The following is a 15,004-nucleotide window of genomic DNA, read 5'->3' as shown; positions in this document are numbered from 1 at the left end:
TGAAGTCGGAACCAGATTGAATTTACCAATTTTGTATGGAACCATAAATTTATTTTGATTGGAATTTTTGTTTATTAAATTCGTTCTGGCTTCTTTTAGCTTCTCTATTTCCGATACATTCGGAAACGGAATTCGGAAATCGGTGTAACCGAAGTCAGTAAAATTTGCCTAATGGATTGTTAACCATTTCATTAGATTCGAAGTTTTTGAAAATCAGTGTAACTATTTTAGAGAAATCGTAGTGCGTTCCACATAATATTTTGGGGTACCTTCCAGGATCGAAACCCGAATACTGGTAAAACTGAAATAAGTTTATTTGAACATCGACTCTCAACATCTGTGAACCCGATAAACTCGATAAATTTATGTGAAATGTTTCCACTAATAATCCTGTATCTCCTGAACCGGGAGTCGAATCTGATTAAAAAACAAGCAGTTTTTTATGGGACCTCAAGATCTTTATATCTTTCAGCCATCTACAAGTAAAATGAGTGACATTGTTTCAATTTTATTAAATATATCATCCTGTAGTTCCGGAACCAGAAGTTGGATACAAATAAAATTCAGAAACCTTATATTGGAGCTTAGGACTGAGTTAAATATGAGTTAATGAAAACAATGGCCGAATGGAACGAATTAGGCTCCGATATATTTCCTCGCCCACCATATTCTCAATAACCTATACCCCAGCGACTACTTCTCCTGTTCGTACGGTTTTATTTTATGTATTTTGAATTTGGTCTTCGATATAGAAAACAAAGACAAAGATGTCTAAAGATTCTAAGTGGTTTAATTTACGGGAAGATATAGAACGGAAAGGTGAGACGCTATAAGGTTCATTTGAGCAAGCAAGATGTTTTAGAAACATAACTTTCACTTTCTACCAGAGGAGTCGAGCTTAAGCATCTCATCAATGTAAATCACTCGAGTCTCTGGTATGCAAGTACCACCAAATAATAGGCCACATTTCCCTTTCGTTGGAAAAGAAATTCTCGTGCTCCGTCTACCACGTAAACCGGGATTTTGTATTTACGTTTTTGAAGAAACTATGAACTTTTCAGTTTACTCCAGCCATTAGGGTCTATACAGACTTCTTTGCAACCGATTTAGCTGCTTTCGTCCAAGATTTTTTAGCGCTCGATAGATCACAACTCCGAGTGCTCGACCATAGCTGCATATTGCCTGCCTAATCAAATATTTTTTTAGTGGCTTGACCTTTTCCTTCATTCTGAAATTCTCCTCTAGTATAAAAAGACATTCCAGGAAGCTACTCAAAGCCATAGCCATCACATTCTGTTTATCATTACGATTCGGTACAGTTTTCATCTTGAACAACTTCATATCTTGCTGGAGCACTCGGATCGGTTCGGAATCGGTTGTTACATCTGATTCGGAATTTATTTGAAAAACATTATGAATTCCGAATCAATCGTTTTTATGCGGTTTTTACGCGGCTCCTAGAAATGCATGAAACGTAGAAATTTGGTGTTATCCCGAAATTTTGAATAAGTCAACTGTCTAAAACTGACACTTTTCGATTTATTTAATAAATAATTTCTCTGATTACTCGACTTTTCATGCATTTCTGAGACATTTGGCATCAAAAAAAAAAATATTCAAATTTGCGATTTTTTTTCTAAGCGGATTTTCGAAGTTACGTAGTCTCAAAGTCCAAGTCGATTTTTTCAAAAAGAAACTTTTTCGAGGCTACACCAGATTAATTTTGCGGTTTTTTACGCGGATTTCTGAAGTCACGCGATTTTTTTATGCGAATTTCCGAAGTTACGTGATTTTTTGCGCGTTTTTTACGCAGAACGTATCCCCCGCGTAGAAAGAGACCTCAGTGTATTGCAATAATTTTTTTTCATATGTTTCAAAAGTGCAGAACGTTGAAAAAATTTAATTAATTTCTTAAAATTGTATAAAATAATTATCAAAACAAAAATTTGTTGTTCGAAATTTTCATGCAATATTAAATGTGATCAGTGTCTAACGGGGAAAACAAATTGCTAAACTGACATGCGAATTCAATTATGTAATAAAAACCGCGAAAATGTTACCGCGTTATGTTAAATTTCTTAATATCCTGTGAACATTTTGCTGATGAATTCCCTTTTGGAAATTTTAATCTTTTGTTGCATTTCTATATCATTGGTGAGTTTAGTGATAAAGCTATTAGCAGTAACCTAGGCAAAATTTCGTTGTTCAAGCGGTGAACGATTAGCTGCCCACCGAAGAGACTAGAAGTAAAAAATAGTTATTACAAAAGGCGTCTTATGGAAGGGGGGGGGAGGGGTGGGGGGTAATCTGTTTTGTAAAATCGTTTATTTTTTACATTTTTCAACGTTTAACGTGGATTCGCATCGGACCGGTTGTATGATAGTTTTGTATGTGCCTAAATTGCCCAGTTGACTTTTTGAGAAAAAATTTAAACGCTTTTCAAACTTGGAACATGCTTTCTTAGCATGAAATGCCTACCAACCCTTTATGAAATGCCTTTATAGAAGTAACAGGAGAGCAGAATGTTGCTTGTCTCGAACACACAACAATCGCATCGTTCTTATTAACGTAGCGAGATTCTGCGCTCCTGTTACTTTTGCGTATGATATTCTAGCAAATTTGAGTAATATTTTTTAATCAGCTGGTTTGTGATTATAATAGTTTTATTATCATTATAACTATTATTAATCACAGCACTTGATGCTTCTATTGATGATATTACTTCACCATCACGATATTACAGAATAAATTTCGAATACATCACCACTATTGATCCACTTATTAACCGCCGTACGCGCACTGAACATTTTCAGAAAGGTTCAGTTTTTGTTCATCGGCGAATTTATTCATCATATACCTATTCTGCAAAGGGTTGAGATATAACGGCTATGAAAATTGAATTTCACTGTTTGCTAATGTGATTTGGCGAACTACCACCAGAGTAGTTTTATACTAGTATTGAAAAAATAAGATAGATTTCGGGGACGGGTATAGCGTGGTGGGTAAGTCGACTCCCTCCGACGCAGTCTACCTGGGTTCTGTTCCCAATCCCGCACATAGGGTGAATGATCTAAACGTTGAAACCCCTAAAATCGAAACAAAAAAATGGAATGTCATTGACAAGACTGTCAGTACGTTCAACTACTACTCCTAATTTTTAGCTAAGCCGCGAAGTATTGTATCTATCATGCGAAAGCTAAGGAACACTGGAATTTGATTTAGCGTTACTACTATTTTTTTTGTAAATATACAATTAATTTGCTTAATGGTTTGGTTATGACATGTTGTTATTATCTTAAATCAATCTCGAGTTCCACTGGTTTTGCTGTCCGGATCCTAAGTAGACTAGAGTTTGCCGGATTATGCTGCAAGTACAGTGAAACTAAATACAACCACCATGTGTAAGTTCGAGTTCATGGAAATCTGATATGCATTTCCACTACCACATTATCCGAATGTTGCGTTACCGTGCGGATATTGGTTCATCGGCTCAGATTATTTTACTATGTGACTGTGGTTTTCTGCATCTGCAAGGTTCTTGCCTTAGCACAGCTGGTAAGCTAGGCATTAAAAAACGGAACCTTGTTCAATGATTCTTTAATCATAGTAAACTATTCGTAAAATGGTGGCTCTGTTCTAGCTACGTTACACAAAAAAAGCACGCCGAGATAAATTTGCGTGAAAGAATTCGAGTTGGATGAGCAAATGATGAATCATCAACCGAACTGCCATTCGTTCAAGCCCTGCTCTATTTTCCACATAACTTTCCACTTCACTGGAATCAGTTTACCGGCAGTGCAAGTGGTAAGAACCGGCCACCCATCTATCTATCTATTCAAGTACCTCCTTTGAGATTAGGACACCCTCGAGTAGCTCGACCGAATCGACGAAGCCAAAGAATTGGTCAGTGTGTCCGGTTGCATCACATTTACCACGTTCTACTTTTAACATCCGCCAATCAACTGGGCAATGCTTCACTACTAGCTGTACTAGCAGTAAAAAAACAACAACAAACTCTATGGAACTACTTCGGTGGGCACGGGCAGAAGTTAAAAGAAGCAAATATTATACCTAGAAATGCACGATTTTTTTTTATTTAATTTAGTTTTTTTTTGCCACTGCTACCGGTAGCGACTGCAATTACGTTCAGCTGCTCGTCGGACTGCAACTCACTGATGGAGGCAGCGAGCGTCGGCGATTAGTCAGCTGTACCTGTAGGTTTCAAAATATGCATAATAGAGCTTCACACTCGGAAACAACCCGGAGCTGTTTTAAGAGAGAAAAATGCATTTTGCTGGCTCTAGCGGAATATCAAAACAACGGCGACTAGACGTTTCTATTTGCATTCAACAGAGTGGTCTTATTAGGTTTGTTTTTCTCTTTTTACATTCAATGCAGTTCAGCATCGGAAGATGATTATCTTACATTTTCTCATGCACATCGAACGAAATAGCAATTGCTTTAGCCGGCAATCAATGTTTTGTGTTTCAGAGTTTTCACTGAGCTGTGGGAATGAATTCAATCGGTATTAGTTGTTGTTAGCAACGCTTAGATCTGATTCAGAGATTCATTTTTCAACATGAGACATGAGAAAGCACACTCACTCGCGTGACAGCAACACGCAGTTCAACTCAAAGTAAGAAAAGCTTTATGTTTGCCAGGAAAAATTGAACGATACTGTGTTTTCTACCATTTTCACTTAAAGAACCTGAAAGAATACTTTCAACGAACTATTTTGACACCTTTTATGTTGGGTTTTCACTAAGCAGCGGTAGTTTCGATAAACATTATATAATAGATTTCGCTTGATGCATAACCTAGTTCCCAACCGGACCGGCTGTCAACCCGTTAGTTGGAAACCAGTTTTTGACCTAGGTTAAACGCCATTGAACTGGAAATCAGATAGATTTTGAACCTGGTTTCTATGTCGGATTCGGTTACACCATGCGTCTCAATATATATATATATATATATATATATATATATATATATATATATATATATATATATATATATATATATATATATATATATATATATATATATATATATATATATATATATATATATATATATATATATATATATATATATATATATATATATATATATATATATATATATATATATATATATATATATATATATATATATATATATATATATATACATATATATATATATATATATATATATATATATATATATATATATATATTTTTTTTTTTTTTTTTTTTTTTGAGGGAAGGAAAATTTGCAAACTGAAAGCTATCACAGATCGCAGTAGTCTTGCGAATTGCAATGCACGTGAATATTTGCTGCTCTGGACAGAAATTTTTATTTTTAAATTTTGTTTTTGCAAAGAAGCTTTTTTGGTTATAATTTATTTGTGCGGTTACCACCTCGGATACGGCAGTAGTTTGAATTGGAGAAAAAATATCTTGCAATTGAAGAGAATTGCATCCTGAATTTTTCTTGTTATGCCTAAAAAAAACTAAAATCTTTGTGATCAGGCCCGTACCCACACACTTAGAAAAAGTCTTGTATTTTTACATCATTTAAGACCGACATATGCAAGCGAAACAAATGACAGATCATTAAGTTCGTTTTTATTTTTACAAGAGAACATAAAACGAGGAATCACAAGTTTACATCGAACAACATGTAGAATTACGTTTCGTTTGTTTCCACTTGTAAAACTGAACTGCGATGCATTTTTCAAATTGAATGTTAAATTTCATTTACCAATATGATTTTTGTCGCTATTGTTTGTAAAAGGCCTGAAATTAGTTATGATTGTAACAAGATTGTAATTTAACCGTAGGAATTTCGGAGAATATAAATAACAGCAAGACTTTTTATTTATTTACTGTCATTTTATTTATCATTAAGATTTATTTCTCTCAGTGGTGCACAAAATTCGGAAATGGATTTGATGACATTTTTAACTACTCTTTGTTGATTGTTTTTCCGAGTGGCGTTCGATTTCGATCCAGTTGATGGAATGATTTTAAAAAAGTATTGCTGAACAAATTCCAGAAACTTTGAGATTTGACGCATGTACATAAAATTATGCACGTAGTGTACGGATAGAAGATCGGATATCGCTGTTATGAAACTTTCAGTTCCTTCACTTAATCGTACTTGTTCAGCAAATACGTAGAAAATTCGCCTTTCATTGCCACAATCTGAAAAAGATATATAAAATCAAAATTATATGCGAACGTAGACTCTAACTGAAAAAATGATTCGTTAATTTGTGAACCAACATAAATCTTACCTACGGCCACAAGCACAGGACCAGAACAATCGATTGATATTCCATCAATTTTCGTTCCAATCTGTAAAATATAACTTACTTGATTATCATTATTTCTAAAATTGATTGTTATGCTCACCTCTTTAAATATTACAACATCTTCAAATTTTTCTCCTAGCAAATTACACAGAAACTTGAAAATATCGACATCCGTAGCTGTGGTATCCAAACGAGTACTCTTTCGTACAACATTTGAGTAGTTGATTAATTTTGATTTTTTCAACGCAAAATATTGCGCCAATGAATTAATGGATACACCAGTAGCGCACTCGAAATGGAAATTCAAAACACGTCTTCGTCGCAATACGGGAAAATCAGCCAAAATATCTTTCAGTGATTTATCTTCATCAAAACGATAACGAACATATGATTGAGAATTATGCAAAAAATCCGTTGTAAGTACTTCAGGTTCATTTCGTGCCAATGTTGATAAGACATCCTTACTGCAATGTTTACTCGAGCTCTCCCAATACTCCTTGTTCGTCCCAGCGCGTACATTACGACATTGACGAAAACAAATTGTAGTTAATGTTGGTTCGTCATCTTCTTTCTTAAAACGATTAAGATAAGAATTACGGTTTAACATTTTGTGTTTAATCCAAACATATCCGGTTCCTGTATCAAATCCATCATCGTCCAGAAAATTTAGGCAAGGGTATTTATCCAGAATGGCTTTTGCTACTTTTTCCATTACACTTGCTTGAATCTCTGTGTCAATTGTTCGTAGCTGATCTACCACCGAATTCGTAACTCCGCTCCAATCACTTTTTGAAAGCTGTAGGGAACGAGGCGCACATTGATTTGGGTTTTCATATCGGAACTTTTGTAAATCCTGAAGCCGGTTAAGTACAACATCGCTTATTTTACTCCAATTGATTTGAAAACATCGAAATTTCAGTTCACTTGAGGCGAACCTTTTAATGCTTTTTGATATGTTTATATTTCTTGAATCTTCTTGAACGTTTAGAGAATAATTTTCTGATTCTCCAATGCATAACTCTTCATTTGGAACACCGTCAACGTTGTTTATATCGTATGAAGTTTCAATGATGTTTTGCTGCAATAAGATATCTTCGCTCATGTCAGAGGTAGATTCACTATGAAAAATTACATCGTTCATAGACACGGTTAATTCATGTGATTGATCTGGATCTGGTTCCACTGTGTTACTAGAGAACGGAATAACTGAAATTGTGCTTGAAGTCGGCTGAGTGTCATGAACCAACACCGACTGTTTTGTACCGACGAGCCAAGGTTCATTATCAAGACGAATGCGTTTCGAAAGAGATTCTACAGTATCACTGGCCACATCTGAAAAAATGTATAAAATATATTGAATATTGTTGTAACTGGTCCGTTTCTAAAATGCACCCCTATAGTTTTAGAATAATAAAACAGATTACATACTTTGACAACGTCATACAATCAATTAGAGCAAAATCAAAACAAGAAGTGGAGCAACTTTACCAAACGGTCTTATCAGTTATTAATGGTTTTTGTGATAGCAAGCGAATAGAGCGTATAATACAAGTTGCAAATTTTTTTGGATGAACATTAGATTAGGTCCTAAGTGTAAATGACAAATTATTTTTGTTTACCTCCTCTTTCGATTAATACGTTACTCTTCACAATCATTATCCCGATTTACAAAGAATAATACCTAGAAGATAAAGTAACCAAAAAGAAACTGTCGTTTACACTTACCTAATCAAATGATCATCGAGATTTTTAAATTGATCAGATTGTATTTATTAGTTTGCGTTAACAGATATTTTGCATCGTTTAGAGTATATTAAAACTAGTCAAAAAACACGCAGCTTGCTGCTTATATACTACATTAGGTCTAATCGAAATATTTGTTTGCGTAAGTTATAGCAACCTCATATATATTCTACTATAAGTTGCAGCAAATAGTCCCTTTTAAACATATTTCAGAAAAAAATCAAAGAATCATTCAATGCACATATTCATATTCGGATGCGACCTTTTGGAAAATGCAACGAGAACATCATCACGTATCATCAGAGATGCCAGATTTTTTCATAGGAAATCTGTATTACTCTGTATAAAAAATCTGTATGTATCTGTATTCACTGATAAAATTAAATTTCAATTGGCCATAATTCTTTTCATCTGTCTGTTGGAACAGAAAGGTCAAACAAAATGAATGTAATGCCAAGACTTTGTTTCTCGTCACTGAATTCAAATAGTAATAGATTGCTCATGCGAACAAGCTTTTTTTTTGCTTCTTGGGAAATCTGTATTAAATTTAGAAAATCTGTATCAAATCTGTGTTCTGTATGCGTATCTGTATAATACAGATAAATCTGTATAAATGGCATCTCTGCGTATCATTAAGTATGGATTTTTGTTGAGTGTAGAACAATTATTTTTGTTTTCTTTGTACCTCATTCAGTACTGGAACAACTATAGAAATTAGATAGTTCCACGACAAAAGGGCCGAACTGCAAATGAGAATCTCGTATTGATTACTTTCTTTTTTGATTATTATGGAGCCATTACTGCAATTTCTTGAAAGTTTCCAATATAATTCGAAAGCTTGTGGTTTTAACATGAAAGTTTTGCAAAGAGTGAGGCGTGAAATTTAAAATCAATCCGATAAATCTTGAAAAAAAAAAAGAGAAACTGTCATTTGGAGTAATGCTCTTTTGTCATGGGACTATCGAATTCTGTTGCAGCGCGATGCTTCAAACGTTAATGACAGGACAAAACAAAAATATAAAATCTATGATGGAACACAAAGCCTAAATGTCTACATACTCAGCACATTTCGGGAAATATTTAAATTTTTTTCTTGTATTCTTTCTGATACTTTGTTTATTATTTCAGATTACCCGTAGAAAAAGTTGATGCATACATTTGCACCCGCGAAGGATGATTTAATTTATTTTTATTCTAGTTTGAGAATTCGTATATATGGACTATCGTTTGAAAGAATGTTACCTGAAACAGCTTACATCTCATCAGAAATAGTTATCGGAAAGTCTGTGTATATTAAAAAAGTGTGTGGATGGCCCATCCTATAAAAGAATAACTGATTGTAGTCGCGAAGCAGTATAATTATTTCAGTACGATAGTATTGTACTTTACGAAGCCTGCCTTATACATGAATTTATGAAATACCATATTAAAATGTAATAATAATGTTGGTATATACAAAGCTGCGAAAAATCAACTTACCATCCAGTTGTATGCTGGAACTCGAACGTTCTACGGGGACCCACACTTCATCAGCTTCCAAAAGCATCAAAAGTTTTTCTTTAAATAGATTCAGAGCTAAATCCGTTGTTATGCGGCATCCATCGTTTTCTATCAATACTTGGGTAATATTTTTTTCTAAAATAATTGAGCCTGAAAATAACTTATGTGAGTATTCCTAAAAACTTTTGACATACTGTTTTACCTTGCTCGAGAAGACTTGATAAACTTCCATGTGATGGTAAAACAAATCGTAATAATCGAGACGAGTCGCAAATTTTGTATACGACTAAAGATTCCATCATTAATGGCTAATTAGTGCAATATTGGAATTGCGTGTTTTATGAACAAGTACTCTTTATTACACTCCGTGTAACAAATTAAGGGCGTACGATCAATCAGGTCCACTATGTTTATAACTACCGTTTCAAACTTTTCGTGCTGTACTACTAGTAATCCTTTTTCATGAATGTTGACAATTGCAAGTTTTTCACCAAAAAAGAAAAGATTTTTGGAATCTGATTCGAAGATTAGCAGCTGAATTTTTCAGACAAAAAATAATTCACCGATCGCGTCATGTTTCAAAAATAAAAACTGTCCTTTTCTATAGTTGTGTCCACAATAAACCGCTTCTTCGGCATATATATTTCTATTTTTTAACAATCCTACTTTTTTTAATTTGCCCGTTACCATATCTGGCAAAAACGCAGACGATTCTAAATATTTTTCCACTAACAAATCTTGCTCGAATCTATAATTTTTTGTGTTTAGCATACCTTGATAATACTGGTGCTGCTCACTGCAGAACTTGACTACATTTTTGAAATTAAGCGTACTACGCAGAGCCCGTTTGAAGAAGCAGTGCTTTCGTTCACAGTATAATGTGCAATAACTCATCAATGGACCTAGCCATAGAATAAGGTGCGGATAGTGCATCGTGAAATGATGCTTTGGTTTCAAAGGAATATCGAATTCCTGTGTCCTCAACTCCAAATATTCTCTTATAAGACCGGAAAGTAACTGCACTTGCTCTTTGGAAATTACTGGAGAAGTTATAATATCAATTATCTGTTTTATTAGAAGCAACATAGACAGTTCCGGACAGTTGTAATCTATTGCAGTGCTGATAAATATGAATGGAATTATTTGCACTATGTGTCATATATCGCAAGCTTTGGCCTTAATGGTTCTATTTTTTCTTGAGAACTCCAGAGCGATTTTCGTCTTTACTTTAAGCTGAGAGAATATACTATTGATTTTTGCTTGCAAGTAATTCAAAGAAATGATTTTCCTCTTAACGATGTTTCTGAATATTAGAAATAAATCACTGTTCACCCATCCCTCGAAAAGGTCATGAGCAATGCAAGGAGCAGATCCATAATGAAACATTTGAAAGTAAGTGAGTTCGTTGAGTATGCAAGATGTTTTTACACCACGATATGATGCGTCTGATGAATTGAGCATTATTATATCTTCGTTATTTGAATGTGTTGTACGAGGTTCGGCTAACTTCAAGTAATTTTCTTTAAATTGTTCTTGAACAATATAACAATAGCGGCAAAAATAGGCACTTTTTGAAAAATTTGTTGTTAGGCCGGCTAGTTGATGCGCTCCAAGATTATCATTCATGGTTATGAATACGGAACCATATAATCTTTCTTCGTATCCTCCGCCACTCACTACAATTCCGTACTCTTCTAATAATTTAAGATCTTCAACTAGCCTTCGAAGAATAGCGTCGGTACCAAAATACGCAAAATCCTTTGTTTTGCACAGTAGTACTAAATGCACATTTTCTGTTAAACTACGTAAGTACGGATCAAGATTACCTACAACCATATACCAACATTCTAATTTGTGACGACCAGTCGCGTTTCCAACAGAATTAACCACCACTTCAGCGGCATCCTGATATAAAAATAAGTTCAAAGTTTTACTGCCAAAAAATCCACTATTCTTGTATTTAAGTCCATCTGTATAATCGGTCATGTGGTCAGAAACAGACAGTTTTTTACGGAATATGGCCTCATAAATGTTTTCGTCGTTTAGCATCGAAGTGAGAGTTTCCAAAATAGGAACATAGTAATAGAAACAACTGTTATGGTCCTTATCCCTTTGCAATGATACTTGGACAGGGGAAACATAAGCGAAATTCATATTGAAAAACTTTTTTCGGGTATGATTAGATCTAAATTTCCCCTTAGGGCCAAACATATCACTATACAGATTATCTACGCACAAACAATGAAACAGTTTTTCTTTAACGTTGTTCGATAATCCAAACTCATCACCAAAGGTATGGCATTTGAAGCGTAATCTTTTTTTTTCTATGACTATTGTCTCTTGTAAAGCATCTACAATTTCTTGGATAACCACATCAGTGACATGATTTTTTGACAAGAGTTTCAGAAATAAGGTTCCAAATATCATTTCTAAGCTCGTTTTCATTTCGAGTCTATTTTTTTCTTCTTCCCTTTCCTTTTCCTCGGAGATACTCAAATTTTCTCCATTCGTGTCAAAAGATGCATCTCGAGTCTGAGGTAAATCATGCTTTAAATTAATAGAACCGGACGGCAGAAGTCCGCAAGTTGGATGTTTTTTTAGATTTCCTATTCTATGAAAATACATATTATGTATCCTTAATGCGTTGGGTGTACCAAATGGTTTTCCTGTTCGACACTTCAGTGGACAAAATACAGGTGTACCCTCTGTTATGTGATTTATCATATGTTTGGTCATAATTGCGAACTCTACTGCAGAAAAACCGCATTATATGACCGGACACTCCATTTCGACTGTATTTTTTTTACTAATATGGCGTTGCCGGAGATGTGGTACAAACGCTTTTAACGATTTAAAAATTACTCCACATTTATCGAAAGGGCACACGAATTTCATTTGGGTTCTATGCAACCGAATATGTTTAATAAAAAAATCAACATTTTCAGCGGACAACCCGCAAAACTCACAAATTAACTTCATAAAACTCACTTCGATTACGATACACTCAACTCAAGTTATAAACGCTTTTGAATTTTAGTTTTCGTGGATGCCTCGCATGCTATATTATGTTTCGCGTCGTGTAATTTTAAGTTGTCTTACACTGAAAACTAAATCTGTTGCTTTAAAGTTTCGTTCGAACGAGTAGAATTGAGAATTTTTCCACAAAAATAGTTTCTGTGACATTATTTTAAATTGAAAATAAAAGAATGTTACGAACATGTCGCTTATGACTTAAAAATGAAGCTTAATTTGGAATGTGTCTTATGTAATTGCGTCAGAGTTGTCAATTGTGTCATCTGTAATAATAAGATTTTTTTGGTGTGCAGTATTTCGTTTCGGAAGGGGCCCAAAGATAAAAAAATGTTACGGAAGATTGCTTGTGTACCTAATTTTTGGTGTGCCTTTTACGGGTGTTTTAAACACTTTAAACTTTTCCACTGGAACTGTTACTGTATTACATTTTTTTTACGTTTACTTTATTGTTATTTTTGTAACACATGACTGAGATTTTCTAAATAATTATATATCTGTTTTTGATTTCGAGAGGGGCTAGGGCCCCTCGGGCCACCTCTATGGGTACGTGACTGTTTTTGATGCAATTCCAGATGCTAGAGATTTACTTGAGTATTGATTATACCATATTATTCACACTTTGTTAGGAGTTTAGCTGAAGATATAATCAAATACAAATAATAATACGGAATACTCCGATAAATTCTCAAGGACACGATCTACAATGCGCGGTACACTGTCAGAGTGACGGTGTACTTCGATGAATTTCCCACAAAACTGGCAACTCTGGAGATCAAAAATCAATTCACCATGGATACTGTTTATTAATTTTAATAAACTTTCCCAAAAAAAATTGTGTTTGGAACTGTTTTTTGGGTAGATTTTAGCATTTTACAAATTAAATAGCTACTTGGACCCCGTATGTCCGACGTGGATGAGGTGTGTAATCCCATTAAGGTCTCTGACTGTTAATCGTCGATTCTCGAGCACAATTCCTCGATTTTATTGACGTATTCACCATCAGTTTATGTTGATGGCCGTCCTGGACGTGGACGCGTTCACGACCCTCTTTGAACAACTTGTGCCAATCAAAACATTTGGAATCATTAAACATGATATTTCATGAGCAAAATGATTGATATTATAAAAAATGTCATGGGATATGAGTTATTGTTCATGATATCAACCATTTTGCTCATGAAATCAAGCCTTATTACTCATGATACACATGTTTCATGATCATGTCCTTTTTTGACGCTATGCATGAAGCAATCCATTTTTCCAACTCTTCGAAGGATTGGAAATGTTGATCTGCCAGGCCGTGTACCATCGAACGGTTCCAGGTACTTTTTGATCACTTTTGCGACGTGAGGCCGAGCATTGTCGTGTTGGAGGATGACTTTGCCATGTCGCCCTTGATACTGTGGCCGCTTTTCTTCTAGCGCGCGACTAAGGCGCATCAGTTGCGTTCGGTAGCGATCTCCTGTGATGGTATCACCCGGTTTTAAGAGCTCGTAGTAAATTGTTATTTATCTTTGAAGGTTTTTTCTCTTTCACCATCATGTTTGTCTTCGACATCGAAATCACCATTTTTAAAACATTGAAACCACTCCCGACACGTTCTTTTACTCAGAGCAGCATAACCGTAAGTTTCTAAAAGCATTCGATGCGCTTCAGTTGAAACGGCGATGACAATTCGTTAGGCACTGTACACACTCACTTTAAAGGCATTATCATCTATGTATTTTAACCAGCCTCAGCCGGTACAGCCACCTATCGGAAAATGGTGGAAGCAAAGTTGTACACCTGATATATTACAGAGGTTAATTTTTCATATTAATCTTAAGAAATAATGATTTTGGTGATTTTTGATGCATTATAATATTTGCTTGTGATTTTCACTACTCAATTTGCCTGGGTGTAATCATTTATTAATTCAAATAATAATAAGTGACTCTTCAATATGTTAAAATTGGAATGTCAAAACTCTTGTAACGCTTTTTAACACCTATAACATACAAAAAGTAACACATATTACGCTTCGTAACACACACAAGAGTAACGGATATAACGCCTCGTAGCGCTTAAGTACTTTTTACAAAATGTAACACATGTAACGTTTTGTTACATCTAAAACTTACTAAAAAGTTACGCATGTTACGATTTGTAACGCCTGTAAAAGCGTAACACATGTGATGCTTGGTAACGCCTCTATTTACAAAAAAGTAACACATGCAAAACTTCGTAACGCCTGTAACTCACAAAAGAGTAACGCACTCAGCACCTACAACTCACAAAACATTAACGTATGTAACACTTCGTAACGCCAAAAAGTAACGCTTCGTAACGCCGATCACTTACGAAAAAGTAACGCATGTAACGCTTCGTAATACCTATAACTTACTAAAAACTAACGCATGTAACGCGTATGATTCACACAGGAAAGTAACG

The 15,004-nt window shown here is 34.7% G+C and overlaps 2 protein-coding genes across 2 annotated transcripts in view; one reads left to right on the top strand and one right to left on the bottom strand.

Moving 5' to 3' along the window:
• Window positions 1–15,004, top strand: part of LOC131430594 (protein rolling stone-like) — a 115,297-nt gene that overhangs the window by 23,302 nt on the left and 76,991 nt on the right. The gene's annotated exons all lie outside the window — the stretch shown is intronic.
• LOC131429271 (uncharacterized) lies at window positions 5,878–7,954 on the bottom strand. The gene is made up of 4 exons (XM_058593323.1): window positions 7,918–7,954; window positions 6,399–7,630; window positions 6,281–6,341; window positions 5,878–6,188 (listed from the first exon to the last, which is right to left on the bottom strand). The coding sequence occupies exons 1-4, from the start codon at window positions 7,952–7,954 to the stop codon at window positions 5,878–5,880; spliced, it is 1,641 nt and encodes a 546-aa protein (XP_058449306.1).

Source organism: Malaya genurostris, chromosome 2, assembly GCF_030247185.1.
Source record: "Malaya genurostris strain Urasoe2022 chromosome 2, Malgen_1.1, whole genome shotgun sequence".
Lineage (NCBI taxonomy): Eukaryota > Metazoa > Arthropoda > Insecta > Diptera > Culicidae > Malaya > Malaya genurostris.
The sequence above is the reverse complement of the archived record's forward strand: the minus strand, read 5'-3'. Positions and strand labels throughout refer to the sequence as shown.

What these genes read in the sequence shown, in the direction of transcription:
- LOC131429271 (XM_058593323.1), bottom strand. Translation starts at nt 7,954, where the DNA reads ATGATTGTGAAGAGTAACGTATTAATCGAAAGAGGAG. An exon ending in CGTATTAATCGAAAGAGGAG is followed by an intron (nt 7,631 to 7,917) that starts GTAAACAAAAAT and finishes ACATTTTTTCAG; the next exon opens with ATGTGGCCAGTGATACTGTA. An exon ending in TCCTGTGCTTGTGGCCGTAG is followed by an intron (nt 6,189 to 6,280) that starts GTAAGATTTATG and finishes TATCTTTTTCAG; the next exon opens with ATTGTGGCAATGAAAGGCGA.